The 26,711-nt window shown below is 40.6% G+C and overlaps 1 protein-coding gene across 7 annotated transcripts in view; it reads right to left on the bottom strand.

Moving 5' to 3' along the window:
* KMT5B (lysine methyltransferase 5B) overlaps window positions 1-26,711 on the bottom strand; it is a 59,106-nt gene that overhangs the window by 26,434 nt on the left and 5,961 nt on the right. For 3 of the 7 annotated variants that reach the window (XM_017536946.2, XM_037741521.1, XM_017536947.2), the window contains exons 2-4: window positions 10,433-10,668; window positions 6,682-6,829; window positions 1,223-1,291 (exon numbers count right to left, since the gene is read on the bottom strand). In XM_017536946.2, coding sequence (XP_017392435.1) covers window positions 1,223-1,291; window positions 6,682-6,829; window positions 10,433-10,592 — 377 coding nt within the window. In that variant the 5' untranslated portion in view covers window positions 10,593-10,668. Of the gene's footprint in view, window positions 1-566; window positions 1,159-1,222; window positions 1,292-6,681; window positions 6,830-9,352; window positions 10,148-10,432; window positions 10,669-26,711 lie in introns of those variants that run through there. The other 4 variants (XM_017536949.2, XM_017536950.2, XM_017536951.2 and 1 more) reach the window with 3 other exon arrangements.

Genomic DNA, 26,711 nt, shown 5'->3' with positions numbered 1-26,711 from the left:
TACTGTGGCACTTAAAGGCCATATAATTTACAACAGCCCTTTTGTTCCACAAATGAGGAAAATTAAGGCCCAAGAAGGCTAAATAGATTGCCTATGATTTAGGGCTAATGAACAGAAGACCTGGGATTTACCCTGGCCTTTCTCAGTCCTGTTCTATGACTTGGCTCAGGAGAGGCTTCCTTGCATTGTTTCACAGTTAGAAGAGGATTTGACTTGCGTTTGCCATTGAGCATCAGCACTGGGCCCAGCAAGAGAGAGTTCTAGCTTGCATACTGACAATACAGTGGAGGGGATTAACACAAACGTGAATTTCAAATTTTAGTATTTGGGTGGGGGGTGGGTGGCAAAGGAGGCAAGAAAAACAGGTATTTGGCATTTCCAAATCAATATGCCCCCTCCTCCCTCCCTCAATGAAAATGTGCTACTTTAAATCAACCAAACATATCTATTTTTCTCTTCTTACACTTCTGATCAGCAGGTGGTATAAGAAAAGTAAAAATGTCATTTACAATTGGTTATGATTAAAGGGGCAGGAAAAAAACATATGAATTCACACTCCCACACACCTGTTCCCCACTCTTTCCAGAGACTCACTTCCCAGGTTTTCTTGCTATTTGGTTTTTCTGTCTCCCCACTGTGCAGTGAAGAAAAGCTGTAGACTGTATTAGCTGTGCTACTGTGCCCTTCATTAGCATGCACAATCAAGAGCTGACTGGAGGGGTGGGGAAGAGGAAGGGGGACAGAAAAAAGGGAGACAGGGAAAGAGAGAGGAAGAGAGAAAAATGCTCAAATATTTAAGATATAAAATAAAACCATGAGGCAACATAGTGAACACGTTTCCCCCTCCGAAGAAAGTTTAGCTGCAAATCGACAGTTTGTAGACGCTGAGCGAGGAGTCACACAATAGCTCTTCATTCCTTCTTGACCTGAAAATAAATGAGAACCAAAAACATACCTGGCTGAGTCCTGCAATCAGTGCTCAGCTAATCACATGGAGTGACTCCTGATCTTTTGATGAATGATTTCTCTTAAGATCACCCTGTTATGAAGTACAAGTGGTTTTTTTTTTTTTTAATAAAACTATATCAAACTACTTTAAAAGGTTTGTAAAATGTTCTGAAACTCATATTTATGCTGACACTTCAAATTACTTAGCATAGAAGAACATTTTAAAAGGCTAGAACAGGTTAGTATCTCATTGTTTATAACACACACTACCTACCTCACAGGGTTGTTGTGAGAAAAACTGTCAGATTTTGAAAAATGCCTTGAGCTCCTCGAAGGAAAGGCGCTATATAAATGCAAAAACAAACAACAAAAATAAAAAGCTATTTGTATAATTTATACTTGTAACTTCTAAACAGACTTATAATATTCATTGTTGCAAAAATCTTTAAAACTCTGTGATATTTAAGAACTTTAAGATGCCACGGGTAGGCTCAGCGGGATAAAAGCCATGCTGCTGAAATTCTTTGCTTCCCACAGAATTCATCTTACCATTAAGTTAGAAGGTTTGAAAACATTCTTTACGTATTCTGGTCAAGTACTTAATTTTAAAGTGATATTTAAAGTGATTTATACATTCATATCCAATCGTGGATATGAATAATCAAATACATATTTAAGTGAAATAAAAATTAGATGGTTACTGAAGAAATGTGAGTAAGGACCGTACAGGCTGACGTTCTGATTAGAAAAACCAAGAAAAGTTCCAAACAGAAACTCAGTGCCCTTGAGGTGACTCCCCTGATGTTTAAATGCTGTCTCCTGCTCAGCTTACTGCTGGCCCGAGTCTCCCTCACACCTCGTGATACTGTGAAATCTCAGGGTCACGCAGCCTAAAAAACGGGACATTACTGAAAGCATGGATCCCTTTGTTAAAATATCCTGCTCCCACTCCGTTTAAAAACCAGAGCTATAACCAACAACTTTTTTTTTTCTCGTTAAAAAGAAAAATTTAGGCCGGGCGCGGTAGCTCACGCCTGTAATCCCAGCACTTTATGAGGCCAAGGCAGGTGGATCACAAGGTCAAGAGATCAAAACCATCCTAGCCAACATGGTGAAACCCCGTTTCTACTAAAAATACAAAAATTAGCTGGGTGTGACGGCGTGCACCTGTAGTCCCAGCTACTCGGGAGGCTGAGGCAGGAGAATTGCTTGAACCCGGGAGGTGGAGATTGCAGTGAGCCGAGATCGTGCCACTGCACTCCAGCCTGACACCTGGCAAAAAAGCGAGACTCTGTCTCCAAAAAATAAAGAAAAAAAAAAAGAAAAATTTAGGTTTCATAATTACAAAAGTCAAATCCAAATTTCTCCCAATAAACTGAAATTAGCATTTTGTTTATACTATTTCTAAGTATTCATGCTACAACTTTTGTTTGTTAGTAAATATAGGGATATATTAAGATTAAAACCTATGGCCAGGGCTGGTGGTTCACACCTGTAATCCCAGCACTTTGGGAGGCCGAGGCAGTTGGATCATGAGGTCAGGAGTTAAGAGACTAGCCTGACCATCATGGTGAAACCCTGTCTCTACTAAAAATACAAAAATTAGCCGGGCATGGTGGCACACACCCACAGTCCCAGCTATTCAGGAGGCTGAGGCAGAAGAATTGCTTGAACCTAGGAGGTGGAGGTTGCAGCGAGCCAAGACTGCACCACTGCACTCCAGCCCGGGCGACAGAGCAAGACTCTGTCTCAAAACAAACAAACAAACAAAACCCCTATGCACTCAAAATATAGCCAGTTTTGGAAATTCTCAAATCATTAAACATCTACTGTTTCTAAACATTCTTCCTGTTGGTAGACTGAAAGAAGTAGAAGGCAGGCAAAAGAGTATAAAAAGAAACTAAAAATTGACAAATTATAGATGCATAAACATAACAAAGAGCACACTATACAAGAAACAGGCAGAAAGCTTAGAAAATTAAAATCCAAGAGCAGTACATCTTCTGGTCACTTTTTTTAAACTCCAAAGACAGAGAAGTCCATAGGCCATTAATTGAATAAGTATTTATTGGCTATTTACTACCCTAATAAACCACTATCAGTTCTCCTTATTTTGTAAAGTCACATTCTGGTAAAGTCTTGCTCAAAAGATGAAGAGCCAGAAGGGATAGTTTTATTTTCAAGTACATTCACTAATGTTAAATGAAAATGTATACCTTACACCAAGATTAACAAGTTCATTAATAAAATTTCTGTTCCCAAATATCAGTGTACACAAGAGTGTAACAACACACGTAAAGGGAGCACCTGGTGGGAAGAGGACAGGACGTCACCTGCACTGCTACACTGGCCTGAAGTGCTGGCACTGCTACAACCCAGCCTGCTCTAACTAACTGGGGCAGTAGGATCGTATGTGCCTCCACAGGTTATTTTAGAAACTGTATAATTAAATGTTGCACTAAAAAACATTTAAAAAAAGTTTTCTTCTGCAACTTTAACCAGCTTTAATTTTATATGCTTCAATTTCTATGAGGAAAAATCTTATGTACTGGATGCATTTTAATTCAGGAGTCTTCAGAGTGATGTCTTGAGTTCTAAAAATATTTGTGTGGTAATCCTGAAGTTTATATTTTATGACTAAATGGTTTTACGTGAGCCCTAGGAAACTCCTACTAAGGTATTTTTGTCCACTTACCACATCAGAATGAAACTCAGAGGCCAGATGGTTTAGAACCTAGCTATTCCAACTGTTGTCCGGGAGCTTGTTAGAAATGCAGCATCTCGGGCCCCAGCCCAAAGCTACTGAATCAGAACCTGCATTTCAATAAATTAAATTCCCAGGTGACTCATGTAAACTAATTTTGAGAAGCAGTTGTATAGGAGGACTTTTATAGAAAATTGGAGTACTTCCTTTTTTTGTGTTTTGATTTAAGCTTTCTCTCTGTGGCCCAGGCTGGAGTGCAGTGGCATGAATACAGCTCACTGCAGTCTTGAGCAACTGGGCTCCAGTGATCCTCCCATTCTGGCCTCTCAAAGTGCTGGGATGACAGGCGTGAGCCACTGCAGCAGAAAACTGGAGGATTTACTATTGCAGATGCCAGTAACAGGCAGCCTTCTGGAATACCGCACAGGGATTTTAGAGTACATGAAGTTCTGTCATAAGCCACTAAAACTTTTGTTGTAATTTTGGTGTAACACTTTCTAAAATGTTTTATATGTTTCCATATCTTGGTAATAAGGTATAATCAACATAACTTTCTTGATGGTTCGAAGTCAAGATTATGGGCCTTTGTGGTGACATGCTGAATGCTACTAGACTATTGTATCAAAGAGTGATTTATTCACACATTCACATTTCTTAACTCAGCCAAAAAAAAAAAAAAAAAGAAGAAGAAGAAGAAGAGAAACGCTGGGGGTGCTACAGGGTGACAAATATTACCAGCATCTTCTAGGAAGACAATGAGCACTAGTCTCAAGTTCAATGGGCAAAAAAAGAAAAGAAAAATGGACTTAAAATAATGCAAATTAGTTTTGTTTTTTTTTTTTTGAGTAGCAGGTTCACTCTGCCACCGAGGCTGGAGTGCAGTGGTGTGATCTTGGCCCACTACAACTTCCACCTCCTAGGTTCAAGGAATTCTCCTGCCTCAGCCTCCTGAGTAGCTGGGACTATAGGTACACACCACCACGCCCAGCTAATTTTTTGTATTTTTAGTAGAGACAGGGTTTCATCTCTACCAACAATACAGGTCTCAAACTCCTGACCTCAGGCGATCCACCCATCTCAGCCTCCCAAAGTGCTAGGATTACAGGCATGAGCCACGGCGCCTGGCCTGGGTCTTAACCAATCAGGGCATCCAATGGCAGTCATTTAGCAGGAAAATGTTTAAATAATCTCCCAACTCCATTCCAATTTTCACACTTCATTTTAGTGAGTAAAGATATATGACAGAAAATTTTATGGCTGGCTGCAGTGGTTCACGCCTGTAATCCCAGCACTTTGGGAGGCCGAGGCAGTGAGATCACCTGACGTCAGGAGCTCAAGACCAGCCTGGTCAGCATGGTGAAACCTCATTTACACTAAAAATACAAAAATTAGCTAGGCATGGTGGTGTACACCTATAATCCCAGTTACTCAAGAGGCTGAGGCAGAATTACTTGAACCCAGAAGGCTGAGGTTGTAGTGAGCTGAGATCACGCCACTGCACTCTAGCATGGGTGACAGAGTGGGGCTCCATCTAAAAAAAGAAAGAAAAAGAAATTTTTATTGAAAAAAACAAACAAACCATGTTTTTACCTGAATTACTTCTTTTAGACTTAAGAATATAACTGATAAATGAAACATGGAGTATCTTAATTCTAGCAACAGACAAAATTAAAAGGGGGGCAATAGGACACAAGACTTTTTTCCAATTACTTGTACTCACCAATTCCTACCTCCCCCAACCACTGATCAGTGACAATCTACCTGGGTATCAAGTTCCCCCAGGGTTGCCATTGAAATCGGAACTACATAACCCCAGACCAGGAGTAATGGAGATGAAAGTGATGGGCCAGAACTAGCTCTATTTTCTAAATCCCTGCTATGACGCTTTCCCACCAGACTCAAAAACCCTTTGCCATACAAGTTAAGAGATAAAGCAAAGTTGCAAAGCTCTGACCTCCAGTTTGGTGGCAGAAACACTTGTGAAATGATCTAGTGGTCTTTTTTCAGGGTGAAATGATATTTAAGAGAATTAAAGAGAGACCTCAGCTGTTAAAAGATGGCAGATTTCAAGACTGATGTAATAATGTTTTTTATACATAGCATTTGGTACTCAAACACTTACACATCCATTTTCTTACCTGCATACTGAATATAAACATGTCTTTATTCACTCTTACTTACAATGATTAGTTGAACCCTAAAGATTACACATGACAAAATTTCCCATCTATACAGAGATAATGTGTAAAAGAATAGTCTATAATCAAATCATGAAAAAAAGGGATGTAACCTACTTTAAGTGGGAAACAATCATACATTGTCAAGGCTTTACAGGATGCTTGTCAGATTTTTCTTTTTGCTAAGATAACTGCCACCAACTTTTTTTTTTTTTTTTTTGAGATGAGTTACCCAGGCTGAAGTGCAACGGCACGATCTTGGCTCACTGCAACCTCTGCCTCCCAGGTTCATGTGATTCTCCTGCTTCAGTCTCCCAAGTAGCCGGGATTGGCCAGGCGTGGTAGCTCCCGCCTGTAATCCCAGAACTTTGGGAGGCTGAAGGGCATATCATGAGGTCAAGAGACAGAGACCAAGTAGGTGGGATTACAGGCACGCACCATCACACCTGGCTAATTTTTTTTTTGTACTTTTAGTAGAGACAGGTTGGTCAGGCTGGTCTCAAACTCCTGACTTCAAGTGATCCACTCACCTCAGTCTTTCAAAGTGTGGGGATTACAGGCGTGAGCCACTGTGCCTGACATCATCAACTTTTAAAATAGAACACGAGGATGCTCCTCCAGCTTTATATGTTAATAGAAATGTTCCGAGGTAAAATAAGAACACAGAGTTAGAACTGACAAGATTCCTGGAGTCTTGTTCTCCGTTTCTCTTGGCTCACATACAGAAAACCCTTCCACTGCAAAGACCTTTCCTTTAACATCATTTTAAATTTTGTGCAAAAGTAAAATTAAACATCTACGTTCTTGAATTCAGTATCATCTGTCCCATTCAGGATAAAGACTTAAAATTACCTAGTATTCATTTTGTGTGTTTGAAAACCTAAATAGGGATCAAGAACCAAACTGGTTGCTAGGTCGTCATTTTCACAGAGTTCCTTGGCGGACATTCCAGAAGATGGTACATAACGACTCTGTCCTTCAAATCCCGAGTTACCATTACCTGTGAAAAGCAAAATAAAAAAAAATTACTCAAATTGAAAACTACTTAAATCTGTCTTAAAATCTTTAGCTTCACTGCCCATTCAAGCTGGTAATAAAGAACTGAAAAATCAATCAGTTTTAGGAATTAAGAATTTAATAACTTTTACATAAGACAGAAAACCAAATGCAGTAAACGATCTTCATTACTAAGAACATTTTGGTTAGCAGGTAATAACAGCAGTTTCCCAAGAATGGGGTCTGGGTAGCTGTGAGAATTTGGTTCAAATGCTTGACTCTCCCCCACCTCCTACTCTCCTCCAAGGAACACTGAGAAACCGGATGGGAGGATGTTCACTATTTTAACAAGACAGTACACAGGGCCACTACAGATAGGACTGGGGTGAAAAGAAAACAGGAACACAAGATAGTTTTTGCAAGAAGCGGCAGAACTCCAGATCTCAAGTATCAAAAGGAATCTCATGGAGTTAAATTCAGCTTCCTGCTTTTGGGCAGGTGAAGGATTATTATCCCCACTTTGCAGGCAACTGAGGCCCAGATAATAAGAAACTTATCCACAATTCCAGAGCTAGGTAGTAGAAATGGGAAAAGAAGCAGAGAATGACAGACCTATTTCCAACTGACATCTGTTTGAAGCAATTTTTAAGGAATAGATTAAAAATATCGACTGAAATATATAATTGAAATAATTGGGTTTAACTGTGGAAGAAATGCAGTGTAAAGAACGAAACAAAGGCCAAGTTTATATGAAGCTTCATCAGAGCTGATTAAGTTTGATGTATACGCCACTGACAGTCCTCCCATGAAGTCAGCACAGTTTATGGAGGACAACAGCAATGTCAATTTCAGGCTTTCAAAACCAAAATGGGAAGAATGAAACATAGAGTTTAACCTTTTCATCCTCTCTTTCACAGAACAAATACTTAAATGTAAGTTCCTGCCAAGGGCAGACATATGATTTTGCAATCAAATTATTTGCATGTAGGTATGTGAAAAGCTATCAAGTTGTTAAATTTTGTATAACAGTGTAATAGCTTTATTGAAATACAATTCACATACTACTCACTTTTTTTTTTTTTGATGACAGGGTCTTGCTCTGCCACCAAGTCTGCAGTGCAGTGGCATAATCACCACTCACCGAAGCCGTGAACTCCTGGGCTCAAGGAATCATCCTGGCTCAGCCTCCCTAGCAGCTGGGACCACAGGTATACATCAGCACACCTGCTTAATTTTTGCATTTTTTTGTAAAAATGGGGTCTCGTCATATTGTCCAGGCTGGTCTCAAACTCCTGGGTTCAAGCCATCCTCCTGCCTCGGCCTCACAAACTGCTGGGATTACAGGTGTGAGCCACCATGCCCAGTCTTCTCTATTTCACACAAGCATTTACAAGCATAAATTTCCCTCTAAACCACTGCTTTGGGCTGTATCCTGTAAATTTTGGTATGTTTATCTTTCTTTTCATTCATCTCAGAATGTTTTCCGATTTCCTTTTAGATTTCTTCTTTGACCCACTGATTATTTAGAAGTGTGTTGTTTCATTTCTACGTATTTGTGAAATTCCCAAATTTCCTTGTTATTAATTTCTAATTTTCCTTCACTGTGGTCACAGAACATACCTTATAGGATTTCAATCCTTTTAAGTTTATTGAGGCTTGTTATATGGTCATTTCTATCCTAGAAAATGTTCCACTTGCACTTGAGATGAATGTGTATTCTGATGAGATTCTATACATACCGGTTAGGTCTAACTGGTTTTCAGTGTTAAGCTGTTCTATCCATTATTAAAAGTGGCATATCAAAGTCCCCAAATTATTACAGAATTGTCGATTTTTCCCTTCAATTTTGTCAGTTTTTGTTTCTTGTATCTCAAGGCTCTGCTGCTAGTAAAGTCACGTCATTGTAACTGAGAGGGAGCACTGCTCCGTGCTGTCCTATTACTCTTCATTACTGCCTCTTTCCGCACCATTCTTGCCCAGTAACATTCAATGCAATGCTATGTCATCCTCACACTCTGGGTTTTCCCAACCTAGCCCTCTATATTTATCTACGCTTGGTAAGGTGTAGCCAACATTAATGGCCATTTTCTAAACTCTTTTATTTTTTTTTAGGACAGAGTCTCACTTTGTTGCCCATGCTGGAGTGCAGTGGTGTGATCCTGGCTCACTGCAACCTCTAACTCCTGGGATCAAGTAATCTTTCCAACCTTAGCTTCTCAAGTAGCTGGGACCACAGGCATACACCACCATGCCTGGCTAATTTTTTTGCAGACACAGTATTTTCTGTCGACATGGGGTTTCACCATGTTGCCCAGGCTGGTCTCAAACACCTGGACTCAAGTGATGCATGTGCCTCGGCCTCCCAAAGTGCCCAGAGTACAGGTGCCAACTACCGCCCCAGCTGCATTTTCTAAATTCTTATGTATCTATAACAATTCAACTAATTAAAACCGTTTTGCGCTATGATACACAAAAGCAGGTCAACAGTGATTTGCTAAAAAGCTTAAGATACGCCTAGTTTACTGACCAGAATGCATACACACTGAGGTGGTCATTACATTTCTCAATTCTTCAGGTTCACACTAACTGAGAAGTGAGGCAAGGTGAGGGTGCATGCTGACAGCAACCTCAGGGCTGAGTGGTGTCCATGACTCATTCAGTTTGGGCTCTTCCTACTCTTGTCCCAAGCAGGAATTCTGTCTGGTTTTCTATAGCAACAGTGACCTGATCTGAAATGGAAAGGTTAAGGGTAGCCTGGGCCCAATGAGTCACATAAACATCTAAAAGGTAAGAAGGAAATCAATCAGAACTGCTGCAATCTGAAACTTGAGAAAACCCCAGGCTAAGGAAGCAGGCCAACGCCAATTTGAATTAAGGATATTCAAAAGTGTCTAGATGTTAGAAAAAGAAGAAATTGAAAAGCTGTCCTCTTTAACATGACATATATTTGGACACAAAGCTGCCTAGTTATGTATACACTTGTTCTCAATTATTTTACTACTTTTAAAGGAACTACGAAACATACCAAACCCACAGTTTCCTGAACTCTCAAAAAGCAGCCTCTTTCCCACCAACAGGTATAAAGTGTTTCACTGTCAGGATGAACAACTGTTGACCCTGTATGAACAGAATAAATTGCTATGATTTCCGAAACTGCCCTAAGGCAGTCAGTTCTATCCATCCTCCATTCTACTATGTCAATTAGAGTTGGCTTCATTATTCATATTATTCCATGAAACATCTGTGGAAATTAGCAAAAAAGTACATACCTATACTTACATCTATTAAAAAAATACAGCTTAACCTGTAAGAAGTTCAATTAAAAATTTAAAAATTTAGTAAGACTTAACCATTCAGGTATAAATTCTACAAAATATAAAAGTAATAGAAAAGCATGATTAAAATAATCATATGAAGCATTAAATGAGTTTTATATACTGTTTGATGAGAATAAAAATTGATACAACTTTGAGAGTAGAAGAGCTATACTGTTAATAATGAAAACGCAGAAAATTATTTTGAAGAAAACAGAATACAAATTACAAATTGGAAAGAATTACTGCCCCATAGCATAATCAGAACATTGATGGTTGAACTGTGTACATACATCTGCTCGACCTCCTCTCGACTGCATTTTTGCCAGCCTTCAGGGTGTCCTTCCCCGCGTGCAGTAATTTTGATTGAATCTGCTGATGGTCATTAGACAACTTGCCTCCATTTCTCCTGCCATTCACCACCATGTTCTTGGATTCTCCCAACCACTTCATACCCACAGACAGCCTGACCCAGGTGCATTTAGTCACTCTCTTCAAATAGCTCAGAGAAGAATTTCAATGTTCTCTCCTAACAGAAAAAAAATAGGAAAAACAAAACAAAATGGAGAGGTAAATACATGAAAGATCATGCTAACAGACCCTTGAGAAAGATACTTAATATTAAATGGACAGTCATTCACAGCATAATGATGTTTTGGTCAATGACAGACCACAAAAACAATGGTGGTTCCATAAGATTATTACAGAGCTGGACATACACTTCATAAAGTTCATATTGCCTAGTATTTACTATATTATACTTTTTATTGTTACTTTAGAGTCTACTACTTTTTTTTTAAAGTTAACTATAAAGCAGCCCCAGGCAGATTAATCAAGACATATTCCAGAGGAAGGCACTGTTATCACAGGAGATGACAGTTCCATGCATGTTACTGCGCCTGAAGATGTTCCAGTGGGACAAGATGTAGAGGGAGAAGACACTGACATGGATAATCCTGACTCTGTGTGGGCTGAGGCTGATGTGTGTGACTGTGTCTCAGTTTTTAACAAGAAAGTTAAAAAATTAAAAGTAGAAAAAAAATTATAAAATAAAGATACTTGGAATACAGCTGGGCATGGTGGTTCATGTCTGTAATCCCAGCACTTTGGGAGGCTGTGGAAGGAGGACTGCTTGAGCCCAGGAGTTGAGACCAGCCTGGGTAACATGGCAAGAGTCTCTACAGAAAATAAAAAGATTAGCCAGGCATAGAGGTGTGAGCCTGTGGTTTCAGCTACTTGAGAGGCTGAGATGGGAGGTCAAGCCTGCAGTGAAGCCCTGACTGCAATACTGCACTCCAGCCTGGGCAACAGATCAACCCTGTCTTCCAAAAAAGAAAGGAAAAGAATAAATGTATTTTTGTGTCCTTCTGTCTGTTTTTTGAGACAGTCTCATTCTATGGCCCAGGCTGGAATGCAGTGGTGTGATTATGGCTCACTGCAGTCTCAAATTCCAGGGCTCAACTGATCCTCCCACTCAGTTTCCCAATTAGCTGGGCTACAGGCAGAAGCCATCACATCCAGCTAATTTTAAAACTTTTTTTTTGGTAGATGTGGTCTCACTATTGCCCAGGCTGGTCTCAACTCGTGGGCTCAAGCAGTCCTTGAGCCACTGTGCCTGGCTAAGAAAGTATATATATTTGAGACAGGGCCTTGCTCTGTTGTCCAGGCTGGAGTGCAGTGGTGCAATCTCTGCTCACTGCAATTTCCACCTCCCCAGGTTCAAGTGATTCTCCTGCCTCAGCCTCCTGAGTAGCTGGGATTACAGGAATGAGCCACCACACATGGCTTATTTTTGTATTTTTAGTAGAGATGGGGTCTTACTATGTTGGCTAGGCTGGTCTCAAATTTCCAACCTCAAGTCATCACCTGCCTTGGCCTCCCAAAGGGCTGGGATTACAGGTGTGAGTCACCTCCTGTGGCCGGAATACATTTTTGTATGGCTATACATGTTTATATTTTAAGCTGTTACTGTAAGAGTCAAAAAGTTTTTTTTTTAATAAAAAATTTTAAAACAGTTACAGAGAGCTAAGGTGAATCATTAAAGAAAGAAACATTTTAAAATAAATTTAGAGTACAGTGTTCCTCAAGTCTACAGTAGTATACACGTACTCGGTCTATGCAATTATCCACCACTCAACTCACTGACTCACCCGGAGCAACTTCAAATCCTGCAAGCTCCATTCATAAAAGTGCCCTTTACAGGTGTACCATTTTAAAATCTTTTATTCTGTATTTTGCTGTATTCTTTTTTATGTTTACATATGTTTAGATACACAAATAACATTTTGTTACGTGTGACCTCCAGTAGCCGGTACAGTAACATGCTGTACAGGTTGGCAGCCTAGGAGCAACGGCCAGGTACTGTACTACCTAGCTTTGTGTAAGTACACTCTATGACAACTGCATGACGACAAAATCACCTCACCTCACGTTTCTAGAATGTGTGCCTGACACACTCTATGATGTACACTCTATGATATCTGTACGATAACAAAATCACCTCACCTCACATTTCTCATAATGTGTAGTATCCCTGTCATTAAGCGATGCATGACTGTAACTTAGTAACTGAGGTCTCCACTCTTTAAAGACAATCTTGGCTCTCCCCAATCATATGATGCTTACTCTGGTCAGTGCCCTCAGACTGATCAGAATGTAAACTACAGAAGGCAGGGACTCATTCTGACTTGTTCCTTGCTTGTGTTTAGAACAGTACTGACACACAGCTCAACAAATATTTCTTTTAGTAAACAGTAAGAACCATCTTTGTGCCCTGTTGTACTGATATCTAGGTACCGCTCTATAATCTGCTCAAATTACATGTTTTGGTAATGCTCTGAACTGGGTGAGTCAACTATAAGGAAGTGATTATCTCCTCTGTTCTAAGGAAAGCTTAGGAAAAGGCATCTATACCAGGTTTTGTCCATCACAGTAAGAGACTACTGTTATGCTCACTACTCATCACTTACAAACAAAATTTAGCAAAGGGACAAGAGTAAAGAGTAAAGAACTTTGTATCTTTTTGTTGTTGTTAGTTTGAATTCACTGTTCTAGATTTTAAGGGACTAATATTCAAATATGAAAGTAGTGCCCATCTGGAAATGCCCTTATCATTCCTTCACAATGGCAACAAAACTGAGAAGCTACTGTATTTGGTAATATAAGGTTATCCCTTACTATCTGAATTTAGGAATCTAATGATTCGAATAGTGGGGGATGGTTGTAATTTATAATGACGTTTGGGAATGAGGATATTATACATTACACTCAAGGACGTCCATGATATCACCTCGTTATGGAATTATGCTTTAGTATAAACCAGACTATTAAGATCACCAGTGTAACTCTTTCAATTTGTAAATGAAACTGAGGCCACATGCCTAAAGCCACACAATCCGCCTGCAGCAGACTCATGAGTAGAACCCAGCACTGCTGCCCAACAAATTCTCACACCAGAAAAAGGTCAATTTCCTTTCCACACACACAGAAAAGCACAAATGATAAATTATTTTGAAGTATTCATGGAAATACATGCCTGGACATACCTTTGATGATACTCAACACAAACAAAACATTAATTTGTACTTGATCTCAGGGCTCTTTCATGCTACAGGAATTTCTGTGTGAGTTCACTGGAAGGTAAGATGTGCATGTGAGCAACATGCTTAGGTGAAAGGCAAAACAACAAAAAAATTCTGATCAATGCTAAAGACAGCTTTACAATTGTTTTCTAACATGAATTTTTCACCTAGTTCCCTCACCATTTAAATTTGATTATAGTATTCAACTTTTAACGTGCTTGTCTTTTGATTTCTCTTATAGGCATCTCTAGTCTTGTAGCTATTCTACATCAGTTATAAGCCAAGAATTTTCCAATTATTAAATTTTACCAAATTTAACATTAAAACCCCTTATGAATGATTACATATCTCATATTTAGGAGAAAGGCACAGAACTCAAGAGCAGTACAGTATACTTTTTTTTTTTTTTAAGAGACAGGGTCTTGCTCTGTCACCCAAGTTGGAGCGCAGTGGTGTGATCATGGCTCACTGGGGCCTCAAAGTCCTAGCCTCAAGCCGCCCTCCACCTCAGCCTCCCAAAGTGTTAGGATTACCAGCATGAGCCACCACACTCAGTAAGAGTAGTGTACTTTTGAAGTATTAAGAACAAAGAAAGTTGAGAAAAAGAGCAGTGGTGGTCCCCTGGGAGCCTTGGATCCCCCGCAGTTTTACAGAACACTTATCTATGGACTCCAAAATGGACTTCATTTAAAGAAACTCATGGAACATTAACAGACAAAAACATAAAACAATATATACTGTGGCATTCAAATTCTAGCAGTTTGGAAGAGCATCAATTTTTTTTTTTTTTTTTTTTTTTTTACTGAGTCTTGCTCTGTCCCCCAGGCTGGAGTGCAGTGTTGCAATCTTGGCTCACTGCAACCTCTGCCTCCCAGGTTCAAGCAATTCTCGTGCCTTAGCCTCCCAGGCAGCTGGAATTACAGGCAGCCACCATCATGCCTGCCTCATTTTTGTATTTTTAGTAGAGACAGGGTTTCACTATGTTGGCCAGGCTGGTCCTGAACTCCTGGTCACAAGTGATTCTCCTACTTCGGCCTCCCAAAGTGCTAGGAGTACAGGTGTGAGGCACGGTGCCTGGCCAAGTTTTTGAAAGTTAAAGCCTACCATCACAATGTAGTAAAGATTTGAGTAGGAATGACCCATCAAGACTCAGATCTTTAAAAGCTTCAAGTTTCATCTGCGTTAAAGCTCTCCATCATGGAACCATCTCACAGAAGTAAAAGCTTAAAGGGATGAAAATCCTTGACTACATTCCATTTTATATCCCTTCCTCTGTTTTCTTCAATTTCCTTAACCTCTAGGGTCCTTCATATTACTTATGTTCCTTTAGACAAGAGCCAATGCAACAGTGCTTTCTGAAAAATGGATGTTCTGTGGCATGAGTTTTCATTGGCAGAGAAGCACAAACCTGGTATGATAAATTTAGAATTAGGTTTTTGGTTGTAAAGATGCATTAACAACAAGCAAATGGGCCAGGCAGTGGCTCACACCTATAATCCTAGCCCTTTGGGAGCTCGAGGCAAGTAGACTGCTTGACGCCAGGAGTTCAAGATCAGCCTGGGCGATACAGAGAGATGGCATAAAATAAAAAATAAAAACAAAAATAAAAAAATTAGCCAAGAATGGTGACATGCACCTGTAGTCACTGCTACTCAGGAGGCTTTGGTGGGAGGATGGCTCCAGCCCAGGAAACTGAGGATGCAGTGAGCCATGATCATGCCATTGCACTCCAGCCTCGGCAACAGAGTGAAAAAAAAGAAAATGAGGAAAAAGTGGCAAATGTATACAAATGTATTTTATATTTGAAGTTAGATTATACTCTCAGAAGCTATGTGGTTTGGAGAAAATTTTTGTTGAGGGCTCCTATCCCACCTGTCTCTTACTAGGTAGTTGGTAACTGGGAAAGTCATTTAACCTCTCTGAACCTTAACTTTCATTATCCGTAAAGTGAAGCTGATAATATCTTCCCCATCTACCTCACAGGGTTGTGATGAAGATCAAATGAAATAATGTATCTAAAAGAGCTGTTTCTGTAAAACGCACAATACAGGGTCCTGTTACATAGCTGCAAGTCATTCCCTTATCTCCAGCGCCTGGGAAGGTAGGTGATTTAACCACACAGAAAGCACCTACCAGGTCCAGGGCGGATACATGGTAACAAGGCTACGTTAATTTTTTTTTCCCCTGAGAACACAGAATACTACCATGGGCTAATTCTACAGGGCAAGATTCTAACTTGACCTAAAAGTACAGCTCAGTATTGATAATGTGCTAGGGCAATTATGGATTGTAACATACCAAATGTTTGCAACATTTTTTCTTACTATGCTGTGATCAGTAATTTCTTTTAAAATGAAAGAACACAGAGCACGATATTTCACAATGCATCCCACACAGTACTGTTTTAGTTATATATGTATAAATGTGTGTGTACTTGGTCATTAAATAAAATGAATTTTTGGCCAGAAGTGGTGGCTCATGCCTGTAATCCCAGCACTTTGAGAGGCTGAGGCAGGTGGATCACTTAAGTGTAGGAGTTCGAGACCAGCTTGGCCAACGTGGTGAAACCCTGTCTCTACCAAAAATACAAAAATTAGCTGGGCCTGGTGGTGTGTGCCTGTAGTCCCAGCTACTCGGGGGCTGAAGCAGGAGGACTGCTTGAACCCAGGAGGCGGAGGTTGCAGTGAGCCAAGATGGTGCCACTGGACTCCAGCCTGGGCAGCAGAGCAAGATCCTGTCTAAAATAAAATAAAAGCATTTCTGCCCCACTGCCCGGGGGGTGGGGAGAAGGGCAATGCACCATGGCTGCCTCTCACCTTTCTCCTCTGTCTGCCTGGAATGTTATAACCCCATCTCTTTCCCTAATTTCTTTAAGTCCCAGTTCAGTGTTCACATCCTCTAGGAAGTGTTCCTTGACCTTCATTGCCAAATCCAGTTATATATTTATGCTATAAAACAGGTGAAAGCCCTTATGCGACTATACTGTTTAAGTGTCTGCTTCCTTCATTGAGAGTTCCTAAGGTTGAGAATCTATTTTTCTTATCTCTGGCCCCGGTCTATCTAGTACAGCACACAGTACATCCTAGAGGCACTCAACTGATGAAATAAATAGGTTGTAATCTAAACCGCATAATAGAAACTGTATTTTTGGATTTTTTTCTTTTTTTTTTGAGATGGAGTCTTGCTCTGTCGTCCAGGCTATAGTGCAGTGGCATGATCTTGGTTCACAACAACCTCTGCCACCTCGGTTCAAGTGATTCTCTTGCCTCAGCCTCCTGAGTAGGTTGGGACTACAGGTGCGTGCCACCACGCCCAGCTAATTTTTTCGTATTTTAGTAAAGACAGGGTTTCACCATGTTGGCCAGGATGGTCGTAATCTCCCGACCTCGTGATCTACCCACCTCGGCCTCGCAAAGTGCTGGCATTATAGGCATAAGCCACAGTGCCCGGCCGTTTCTGGATTTTTTTTTTAAAAAAACTGTAAATTAAAGATATTGCCTGACCTCTTCAAATCCTCTTTCTCGAGATGTCCATGGTGTTAAAGCGGGTAAGAGAAGCTCCTGCACTGACAGAAACAGGGCAGGAACCACAGATGCTACTGCCACTAACTTCCCTACCACTTGCCATTATGCTTTCTGGTTCACTCCCCAGTTCTGACCCTCCAGAGACAAAGAATAAGAACCTGGAAAAGTGCTTTTGGTCCTTTCAGAAATTAGCTGTCGAATGCCTACATTTAACACACAACTGATGAATAATGAAGGGACAATGTATTTTTTAGGCTTCTCAGGAGCCTAATATTCCTCAAAAATAAGACATAAAGCATAATTATATGAAACAGAAATAAAATATACGGAATAGAAAGATTATCCATGGAGAGTCTTTAAAGAGTCTTTAAGTCCCAACCAAGATGTCCACTTAAGAGATAGAAAGCAGAAAATATGGGGATGAGGCCCAGCAATCATGTGGTAATGAGACCTCCAGGTGATGCAAGCTCCACTGTGAGAGTTACTGCTCTAAGTTGCTTATTCATTGATTTTATCATGCTAGGGCAAAGAATACAAAATTTTAAGAAAAACTATGAAATAAAAAATCAGGAAATTATATTATCAACCAGTCATTTTTCTGAGATTTAGGAAAAGTTCACCAATAAATTACTTTAGCAACAGAGCAAATGCAGCTCAGTTCATCTAACACAGACCGAGATCCACTCTAATGTATACATAATTTAAACTAAATGTGGGTTAATAATCCAAGCTGGAAGAAATCTGTGCCCTCAGGTCTCATTTATATTGTGGTCAACAGACATGATTTGAACTGAAGGTACTTTAGTGTAACAGGCACTTCTGTCAATCACAGAACGTAGCTAAATTTCACTAGTATGAATGCACTGCACATGTCTGGATGTAGCCTAGCAGAGAGAGATTCTCCACATGTCCATATGATAAAAGCTATCAAAAGGTCTTTCTTAAGCTGATAAATGAAACATCTGTAAAAACGATTCTAATGAAGCTATCAATAATTTGGGGGCAATTTAAAAAGTTTTAGCTCAAAATGAATATACATTCTACTAACGATCCATCATTTGTTCCACCCTCCTAAGCATGGAATCTATTCTTGCTAGCATGATCTTTCCTCTAGGATTATAAGCTTATGCATTAAAAGTAGTGATGAGATTTTAAGAAGCTAACACAAGTCAATACCGTAGTAGACTATGGACAAATAGGGGTTGAAAACACTGTGTGGAGGCCGGGTGTGGTATCTCACAACTGTAATTCCAGCACTTTGGGAGGCTGAGGCAGGAGAATTGCGAGAGGCAGTCATATCACCTCAAGTCAGGAGTTAGAAACCAGCCTGGACAGCACGGTGAAACCCCATCTCTGCTAAAAATACAAAAGTTAGCCAGGCGTGGTGGTGTGCACTATAATCCCAGCTACTTGGGAGGCTGAGGCAGGAGAACTGCTTCAATCCGGTAGGCAGAGGTTGCAGTGAGCCAAGACTAAGGCTGCGCCATTGCACTCCAGCCTTAACAATAGAGCGAGGACTCCGTTTCAAAAAAAGAAAGAAAGAAAATAAACAAACAAGGATGCAGACTGTCATGGAACACATCTGGCTCACATGGAAATGCCCCCACGGTCACGGCTTGGCTGGCACACTCTAAGCTAGTTAGCCACTGACTACATTCAGAAGTAAAAATTACCTCAATTTTTGTCCCAAATTGTTAGAAAAAAATTTCAAGAAAGTACTAACCACTTCTTAAATGGCATATTAGCTGGAAAGTAACTGTGGCTTTTGCCATTTTAAGTTACAAATCATTCTCTGTTCTGATTTCCCAATATAAAAATGTTAGGAAATTATTACACATCTACTATATTCCAGACACTGTTGCAGGCACTGAGGATACAGCATCAAACCAAACAAGGTTCCTGCCCTCAACTGTGCTTATATTCTAATGGAAAAAAAGCACTAGGAAATAATAAATTAATGAATAAATATCAGCACCTTTGGGGGGAATAAGCCATTTTTGGTGGCAGGGAGTGTTTCAGGTGGAGGAGGAGGGTGATGGTGGCTATTTTCTAAGAGAGCAAGGGATGTGAGGGGACAACCAGGCACCAGGCAGGAAGAGTGCACCAGACAAATGGAAGGGTAAGCACAAAGCCCAGAGGCTGGTGTGACTGTGGCAAATACCGGGGGAGAGTGGGAGGATGAGGTCAGAGAGGCTGCTACAGGGAAGAAGGGCTTCAAAGCCACTGCTGAGATGGGCATTTACTCCCAGTGAGACAGACAGCAGAGGAGTGACATGATCCAACTCACAGTTTTAAAGGACCATGCTGGCAGCTTGCTACATGGTACTTTAAAAAAGCAGTTCTAATGAAGCTACTAAAAATTTCTAGGACAAGAGAATGCAGGGAGACAACACTGTTATTAGTTAGTAGTGCTCTATTTACCACCACTATAAAACCAGAGAACTAGTGGCTGCAGCAGCAGAAGTGGCAAGAAGTAGCTGGCTTCGAGATCTTTTCTGAAGGTTCTGCTGATAGTCAGGAATTGCTGACAGACTGAATGTGGGTGTGAGAGAAAGAGGTCTCAAATGTGAAGCTGAGTTAATATTTAGGGATATGACAAAGACCATAGAAAGACTGGTTTTAGCAGGGGTTGCGATGTGGAAATTTGGTTTTGGTCATATTTTCTTCCTCTTTTGGGGTCTTTTTTGGTTTTAGTCATTTTTGAGATGCCCACTACAGATCCAAGTGGAGTTGGCAGCTGGATACAAGGCTCTGAAGTCCAGTTCCAAGCTGAAGATAAAAATTTGGAGTCAAAGTACTAATGGTATTTCAAGCCATGGGATCAAATGGAATCTAGTAATCAGTAGATCAAAGAAGTCCAAGGACTGGGTGTGGGGGACACTTTAACATGTATAGGTCAAGACGAGGAGAAGCAGCACAGGATCATAAAAGGAGCAATCAGTGAGAAAGAGAACCAAAAGCATGCCAGGGACCATGCCACGAAGGGAGTAATCAACTCGGGCAAGGACTGTAGATGGCCAGAAAGCAAATACTTTTATTTTATGAGTCTGAACTCATGCAAAGGATGGGCTATTGCTGATCTGTGAGCCTTGCTCAGAAACAACAAAGAACTTCTAAAATGGACATAATGTCTTAAACATAATGTCACACTTGTGAGGAAGACAGGGAGCTTTAAGAAACAGATGACAGAGGGGACTATAGGGAATCAGAGAGAGAAAAATAGAGAGAGAGATTGATTCACAGGCCACAAAAGACAAATGTAAATTAAAATTATGGACTGGGAGGTGATGGGAATAGGTTAGTTAATTTGAGAAGGCATGACTTCAGAGGACTTATAGGATCTGTGTTAAAAACATTTAAAAAAAACTAATGATTAGTTAATTCTCTGGTTTTGAGTAGCAGAATGAGGTGGAATTCCTGAGGACTACTGCGTAAGGCTTTGCTCCTTCTATTTTTGTGTGTAAGAAAATGCAATTGTGATTATGCCCCAAGATGGGCAGCATCACTTCCCCAAGAGATTTACCTAACACTGAGATCAACAGGAAGATTCACCTTATGTGGTTTTACTGGATCAGCAGATGGGAAAAGATGCACACCAGATTCTGGTACCAAACGTAAATAAAGAGGTGCGGGTGGGAGAACAATTTATGATCAACATAAAACATACTGGAAAACTGTTAAAATAAGAGAGTATTTAAAGGGGAAAATATTTCAAAAATGATTTCAAGGTTTATTTAAAGAGGAAACTCCTAATCATATCATAATACCACACCCACCACTACCAGTACCACCAGGATACATTCTAAATCACCAATAATACCATTGGCGGGGATGGAGAATAACTTTTAAAAATATTTTTTCTCCAAACATTTACAGTGAACCTATTTATTATAATCAGAAAAAAACCTCAATACTTTAACATGTTTCAAAAGAAAGCAGCATTGATTCATGGGAAATGGGCTAAGTTCCCATAGCCATGCCTGTTCTATGCCAGACAACAACAGCCCTTCAACAAATGCCAATGCTTTCTCTTTCCATGGTCTCTTCATGGGATTATAAATTGTTGGGTGACTTTTGAGAAGTTGTGTCCAATTTGATAACTCTGATTCCAATCCATTTTTATTTTGCTTAATATCCTAAATACAAACCAAGATTAAAAAAAAAAAATCTGCCAAAAAAAGTTAAAACACTGATTCTGAATGACTGGCAAGAATTTTAACATAATTTCTGTGACATAACCAAGAACTCTGTAGCCAGCTGACATGCTAAACTTGTCTGCAGAGTTTATCTTAAGAGAAATTATCCAGTGACAGAAAAACAATCCCCAAGTAGTTGAAAAAGAAAAGTTAACACACATTTTTTAAAAGTAGGTTCTGGGTGGCTGTGGTGGCTCACGCCTGTAATCCTAACACTTAGGGAGGCTGAGACAGGTGCATTCCTTGACCCCAGGAGTTCAAGACCAGACTGGACAACATGGTCAGACCCCAGTCTCTACAAAATAAATAAATAAATAAGTAAATAAATAAAATTAGCCAGGTGCAGTGGTGCATGCTTGTAGTCCCAGGTACTCAGGAGGCTGAGACAGGAGGATCGCTTGAGCCCAGGAGATTGCACCACTGCACTCCAGCCTGGGTGAAAGAGCAAGACTTTGTCTCAAAAAAATTGTAAGAAGTAGGTTCTACCCCTGTTAGAGGACTTTCATAAATTTTTATTCAGAAAAGCAAAGAAAACATTTTTCAAGTAATTCAGTTTTAATTTGGTAAGAAAACAATTCAATACACCACTGGTTAACAGTGACTAAGACTACACTGGAGAATGAGATCACAAGTAATTTTTACCAGTTATATGTTCAACTTTTCAAAATAACACATATGACTTTAACAAACTGTTAAAGATACTTACACAAACGGAGGGAAACAGCCTGGCAGCTTCCCACCACAGGGCTTTTGTACTTGGGATGCTGCCAACCTCCTCGTCAGCCCCTGCCCAACCCTACTTCTCCAGCTACAGATTTGCTTGTTATATATTTTTACCCCTTAACGTTTCTTAGCATGGTTCTTACTACAACCATACTCACTACTGTGTCATTATCTGATAACATCTGCCTTCCCTACCATGAAACTGGCTAAGATACACTTTTTTTTTTTTGGGGGGACAGTTTCACTCTGTTGCCCAGGCTGGAGTGCAGTGGCACGATCTCGGCTCATTGCAACCTCCGCCTCTTGGGTTCAAGATATTCTCCTGCCTCAGCCTCCTGAGTAGCTGGAATTACAGGCACACGCCACCACACTCGGCTGATTTTTGTATTTTTAGTAGAGACAGGGTTTCACCATGTTGGTCAGGCTGGTCTCGAATTCCCAGCCTTGCGATCCACTCGCCTCAGCCTCTGAAAGTGCTGGGATTACAGGCGTGAGGCATGGCGCCCAGCCACCAAATCAGTTTTCAGTTCTTTCTCCTAAAACTGAAATCACAAAAGGACTTGATATCAAAGAATTCCAAAGCAGTCTTCATCAACAACTATTCCAAATCCATCTGCAATCAATATTGCAGTTAACTAAGGCTCCATGGAATCCTATGGTATCAATTACAGCAATCAGGCCAATATAAGACGCAGAAGCCCTGCAAAGTTATCAGAAGCATTTGTGATCAATATTCCAACATAACACCATAATAATGCTTGACAGGGCACTTTCTCAGTTGCTAATTTGTTAGAAAACTGTCATAAATTCATGTTCATACTTGTAACCTTAAAACTTGCTCCTATAAATACTGTTGTCTCAACTTAGAAGCTAGATGATTTGTTGGAGTAGTTCTACTGGGGCTAGTATTAAGAAAAGAGAAAAGCCTTGGGGTTTTCATTTCTCTGAATTCACAATTATGTTTCTACCTAAGACAGAGCCACCACTTTAAAACAAGAACTGTCACACTAATTCAGATGCTAATCATCAACTCCATAACAAAGAACAGGTCTCTATACTCAAGAAATAATTACAAATGTCCATGTTGTTATCATTCCTACTTTCCTCCTCTGGCTTGGATGCATTTTGCTTCACCCAATTCAACAGCTTTCCCAAGCACCCTCAGGCGGTAATCCCTCACTCAGACCACCAAGGAAATGGGGTCTGAAGCTGAGCAGTTTACCACCATGGCAGAATGCTTCACCCACGCTGACACCATCACTAAGTTTGGAAAAAGACTAAATTGGTTGAGCTAATAGCTCAAAGCAGGTTGCAGTATGTTGGAAAACGCCCCCCAAAGACATCGGCTCCTAATCTCTGGAGCCTGTGGATGTTACCTTATAGGGAAAAGGGTCTTTGAAGATGTCATTAAAAATTTTGAGATAAAAGAGATTATCCTAGATTATCTGGGTAAGCCTTAAATGCCACCCAAATGACTTTATATGAGGCAGAGGGAGATCTGACACCTCACACAGAAGAGAAGGTGAAGCAGACTGGAGTGGTGTGGTCACAGGCAAAGGAATGCTGCAGCCACCAGAGGCCGGAAGAGGCAAAGAGCAGCTTCCCTCCTGCAGCACAGCCCTGCCAACACCTTGATTTTGGCTCACGAAACTGATGTTAAACTTCTGGCCTCCAAATCTGTGAGAAAATACATTTCTGTTTTCTTTCTTTCTTTTTTTGAGACTGAGTCTCACTCTGTCACACAGGCTGGAGGCAGTGGTGCGATTTCAGCTCCCTTTAACCTCCGACTCCTGGGTTCCAGCGATTCTGCTGCCTGTCTCCTGAGTAGCTGGGATTATAGGCACCTGCTGCCATGCCCAGCTAATTTTTATATTTTTAGTAGAGATAGGGTTTCAACATATTGCCAGGTTGGTCTTGAACTCCTGACCTCAAGTGAGCCGCCCACCTTTGCCTCCCAAAGTGCTGGGATTATAGGCGTGAGCCACTGTGCCCAGCCCATTTCTGTTGTTTTAAGCCACTAAGTTTATGGAATTTGTTATAGCAGCCACCAGAAACTAACAGAGATCATGAAAAACTAAACCAAAGTAGAAATGCTTTAGTTACTACACTCCAAAAATATATAAAATTCCAACATGTCACAGGAAAAAAGATTTTAAGCAACTTTAAAGACGGTGTTTTTAAAACAAGTTTTTAAAGACTGGCCAACAAAGTGAGACCCTCAGCTCTACCAAAAAAAAAAAAAAAAAAAAAAGCCAGGTGTGGTGGTGTGCAACTAGTTCCTGCTACTCAGGAGGCTGAGGCTGAAGGATTATGGGAGTCCAGGAGGTAGAGGCTGCAGTGAGCTATGATTACGCCACTGCACTCCAGCCTGGATGACAGAGTGAAACCTCACCTATAAATAAATAAATAGTTTAGGTCATACACTATCTTTCAAAATTGAAGATATAAAATACACTACTGAGTTATATAGATTTTGAAAATAGAGCTAGCCTCTTAATTATGTCTCTGATTGCTCACACACTGTGCTAAGCTAGATAACTGCAATCTTCCTGAGAAGCATTGTGATTGAACATTCTTCTATTTATATTAAGACCAAAAATAAAAACTGAAACTATTAACATTTCTCATTGAACAAAAAAAAATTTTTTTTGAAGCAGAGTTTCACTCTTGTCGCCCGGGCTGGAGTGCAATGGTGCAAGCTCAGCTCACTGCAACCTCTGCCCCCTGGGTTCAAGCAATTATCCTGCCTCAGCCTCCCTAGTAATGGGAATTACAGGTTTGCACCACCACACCTAGGTAATTTTTGTATTTTTAGTAGAGATGGGTTTTCTCCGTGTTGGTGAGGCTGGTATTGAACTCCTGACCTCAGGTGATCCGCCTGCCTCAGCCTCCCAAAGTGCTGGGATTACAGGCATGAGCCACTGCGCCTGGCCGAGCAAAACATTTTAAGCAGCAAACCACCCACTACTGGTAAGTTTATTATCAGACATTCGCAATCCTTAGACTTATTATTTGGCTACTGATCTACAGCCAGACATGTAAGAAACTCCTAATTGCCTTATCACAGAAAATACTGTTTCATTCTTAGGTATCACATTCAATATGTATTTATGATGAGGGATTTCATGTAAGAAAGACTTCATGTTTTCATCTCAGTAGATATTTTAAAACAAAGGTTTTCACAGATGGGGTTGTTGAGGGAAAGTTCTCAAAAAAACTTCCAGAAGAAAACAAAAAATGCCTGCTTCCCCATCTCTCCGCATTTGATCCATCTGCTTACCTAGCAGTGCCGAGAAATAAAATCAAGGATGCCGTCTTTTTTACTGTTTTCTCTAGGACCCAAACAGCCATTCACGTTTCTAGAAACAGATGCCACCTAGTGTTAAATGTCTGTAAGTACAGCCTTTACAGCCCACAGTTTCTGTCAGAAGTTACAGGTACATCAAAGATTCTTACTGGGCAAGGACAAGTGTGAGGAAAAGCTTCCAAAAGGTGATTCTTGGACTGGATGCTAGAGGCCGCCGAGTTTGCCAGCTGGAGGGCTTTGCAGAGGCAGCCCACACAGGGACTAAGGATGTGGCTCTGCAGTCAAAGCACCTGCTCCACCCTAGCTTCATCCTTACTCCAGCAGCGTGAGCAGCGATTCATTTAACCTCACCAACACCCATCAGTATGGTATAATAGGTCGGGCACAAGCTTTAAATGAGCACAAACTGCTAACAAATTAAGGTCTCCCCCTTCCCTTCCAAGCAACGGAGGCAAAAGCAAAGCAGGCCAGAAACACTCTTCACAAAACTTTAATCAAGTAGAAATTTCCATTCCATTCCCCACAAGTCACATATTATATATAAAAAAAACAAAAAACAAAAAAACTCATCACCCCACCCATTTGAAAAAGAACAAATGTGCAAGAGAATTATTATGACACACGGCTGAGCACTGGTTCCAAAGAGAAGGAATGTAACTTCTGGCAACGACACATATGATTAAAACTCATGCCAAACTACACCTCCCATCTTAAACATTCAGAGGGACTGCAGATTTTGTTACAATAAAGTTTAGTTCGTGGTGTGGCTGGTCAGATTATTTTTAAACCCTATAAAAGAAGATACACCATAGCCCTTTAACCCACATGCAATACTATCATCCCCGTTTCACAAATGAGAACAAAACTTAGAGAATTAGAAAACAAAAAGAAGCCAGGCCCAGGCTGAGAGACTCTGTACTCTTACTATCATATAAAAAAGGAACACAATCAGGCCGGGCGCGGTGGCTCACTCCTGTAATCCCAGCACTTTGGGAGGCCAAAGGGGGCAGATCAAGAGGTGGAGAGATTGAGACCATCCTGGCCAACACAGTGAAACTCCGTCTTTACTAAAAATACAAAAAAAAATTAGCCGGGTGTGGTGGCACACGCCTGTGGTCCCAGCTACTCGGGAGGCTGAGGCAGAAGAATCGCTTGAACCCAAGAGGCGGAGGTTGTAGTGAACGGAGACTGCGCCACTGCACTCCAGCCTGGTGACAGAGCAAGACTCCGTCTCAAAAAAA

This window comes from Cebus imitator, unplaced genomic scaffold (genome assembly GCF_001604975.1).
Source record: "Cebus imitator isolate Cc_AM_T3 unplaced genomic scaffold, Cebus_imitator-1.0 Scaffold102, whole genome shotgun sequence".
NCBI lineage: Eukaryota > Metazoa > Chordata > Mammalia > Primates > Cebidae > Cebus > Cebus imitator.
The sequence above is the reverse complement of the archived record's forward strand: the minus strand, read 5'-3'. Positions and strand labels throughout refer to the sequence as shown.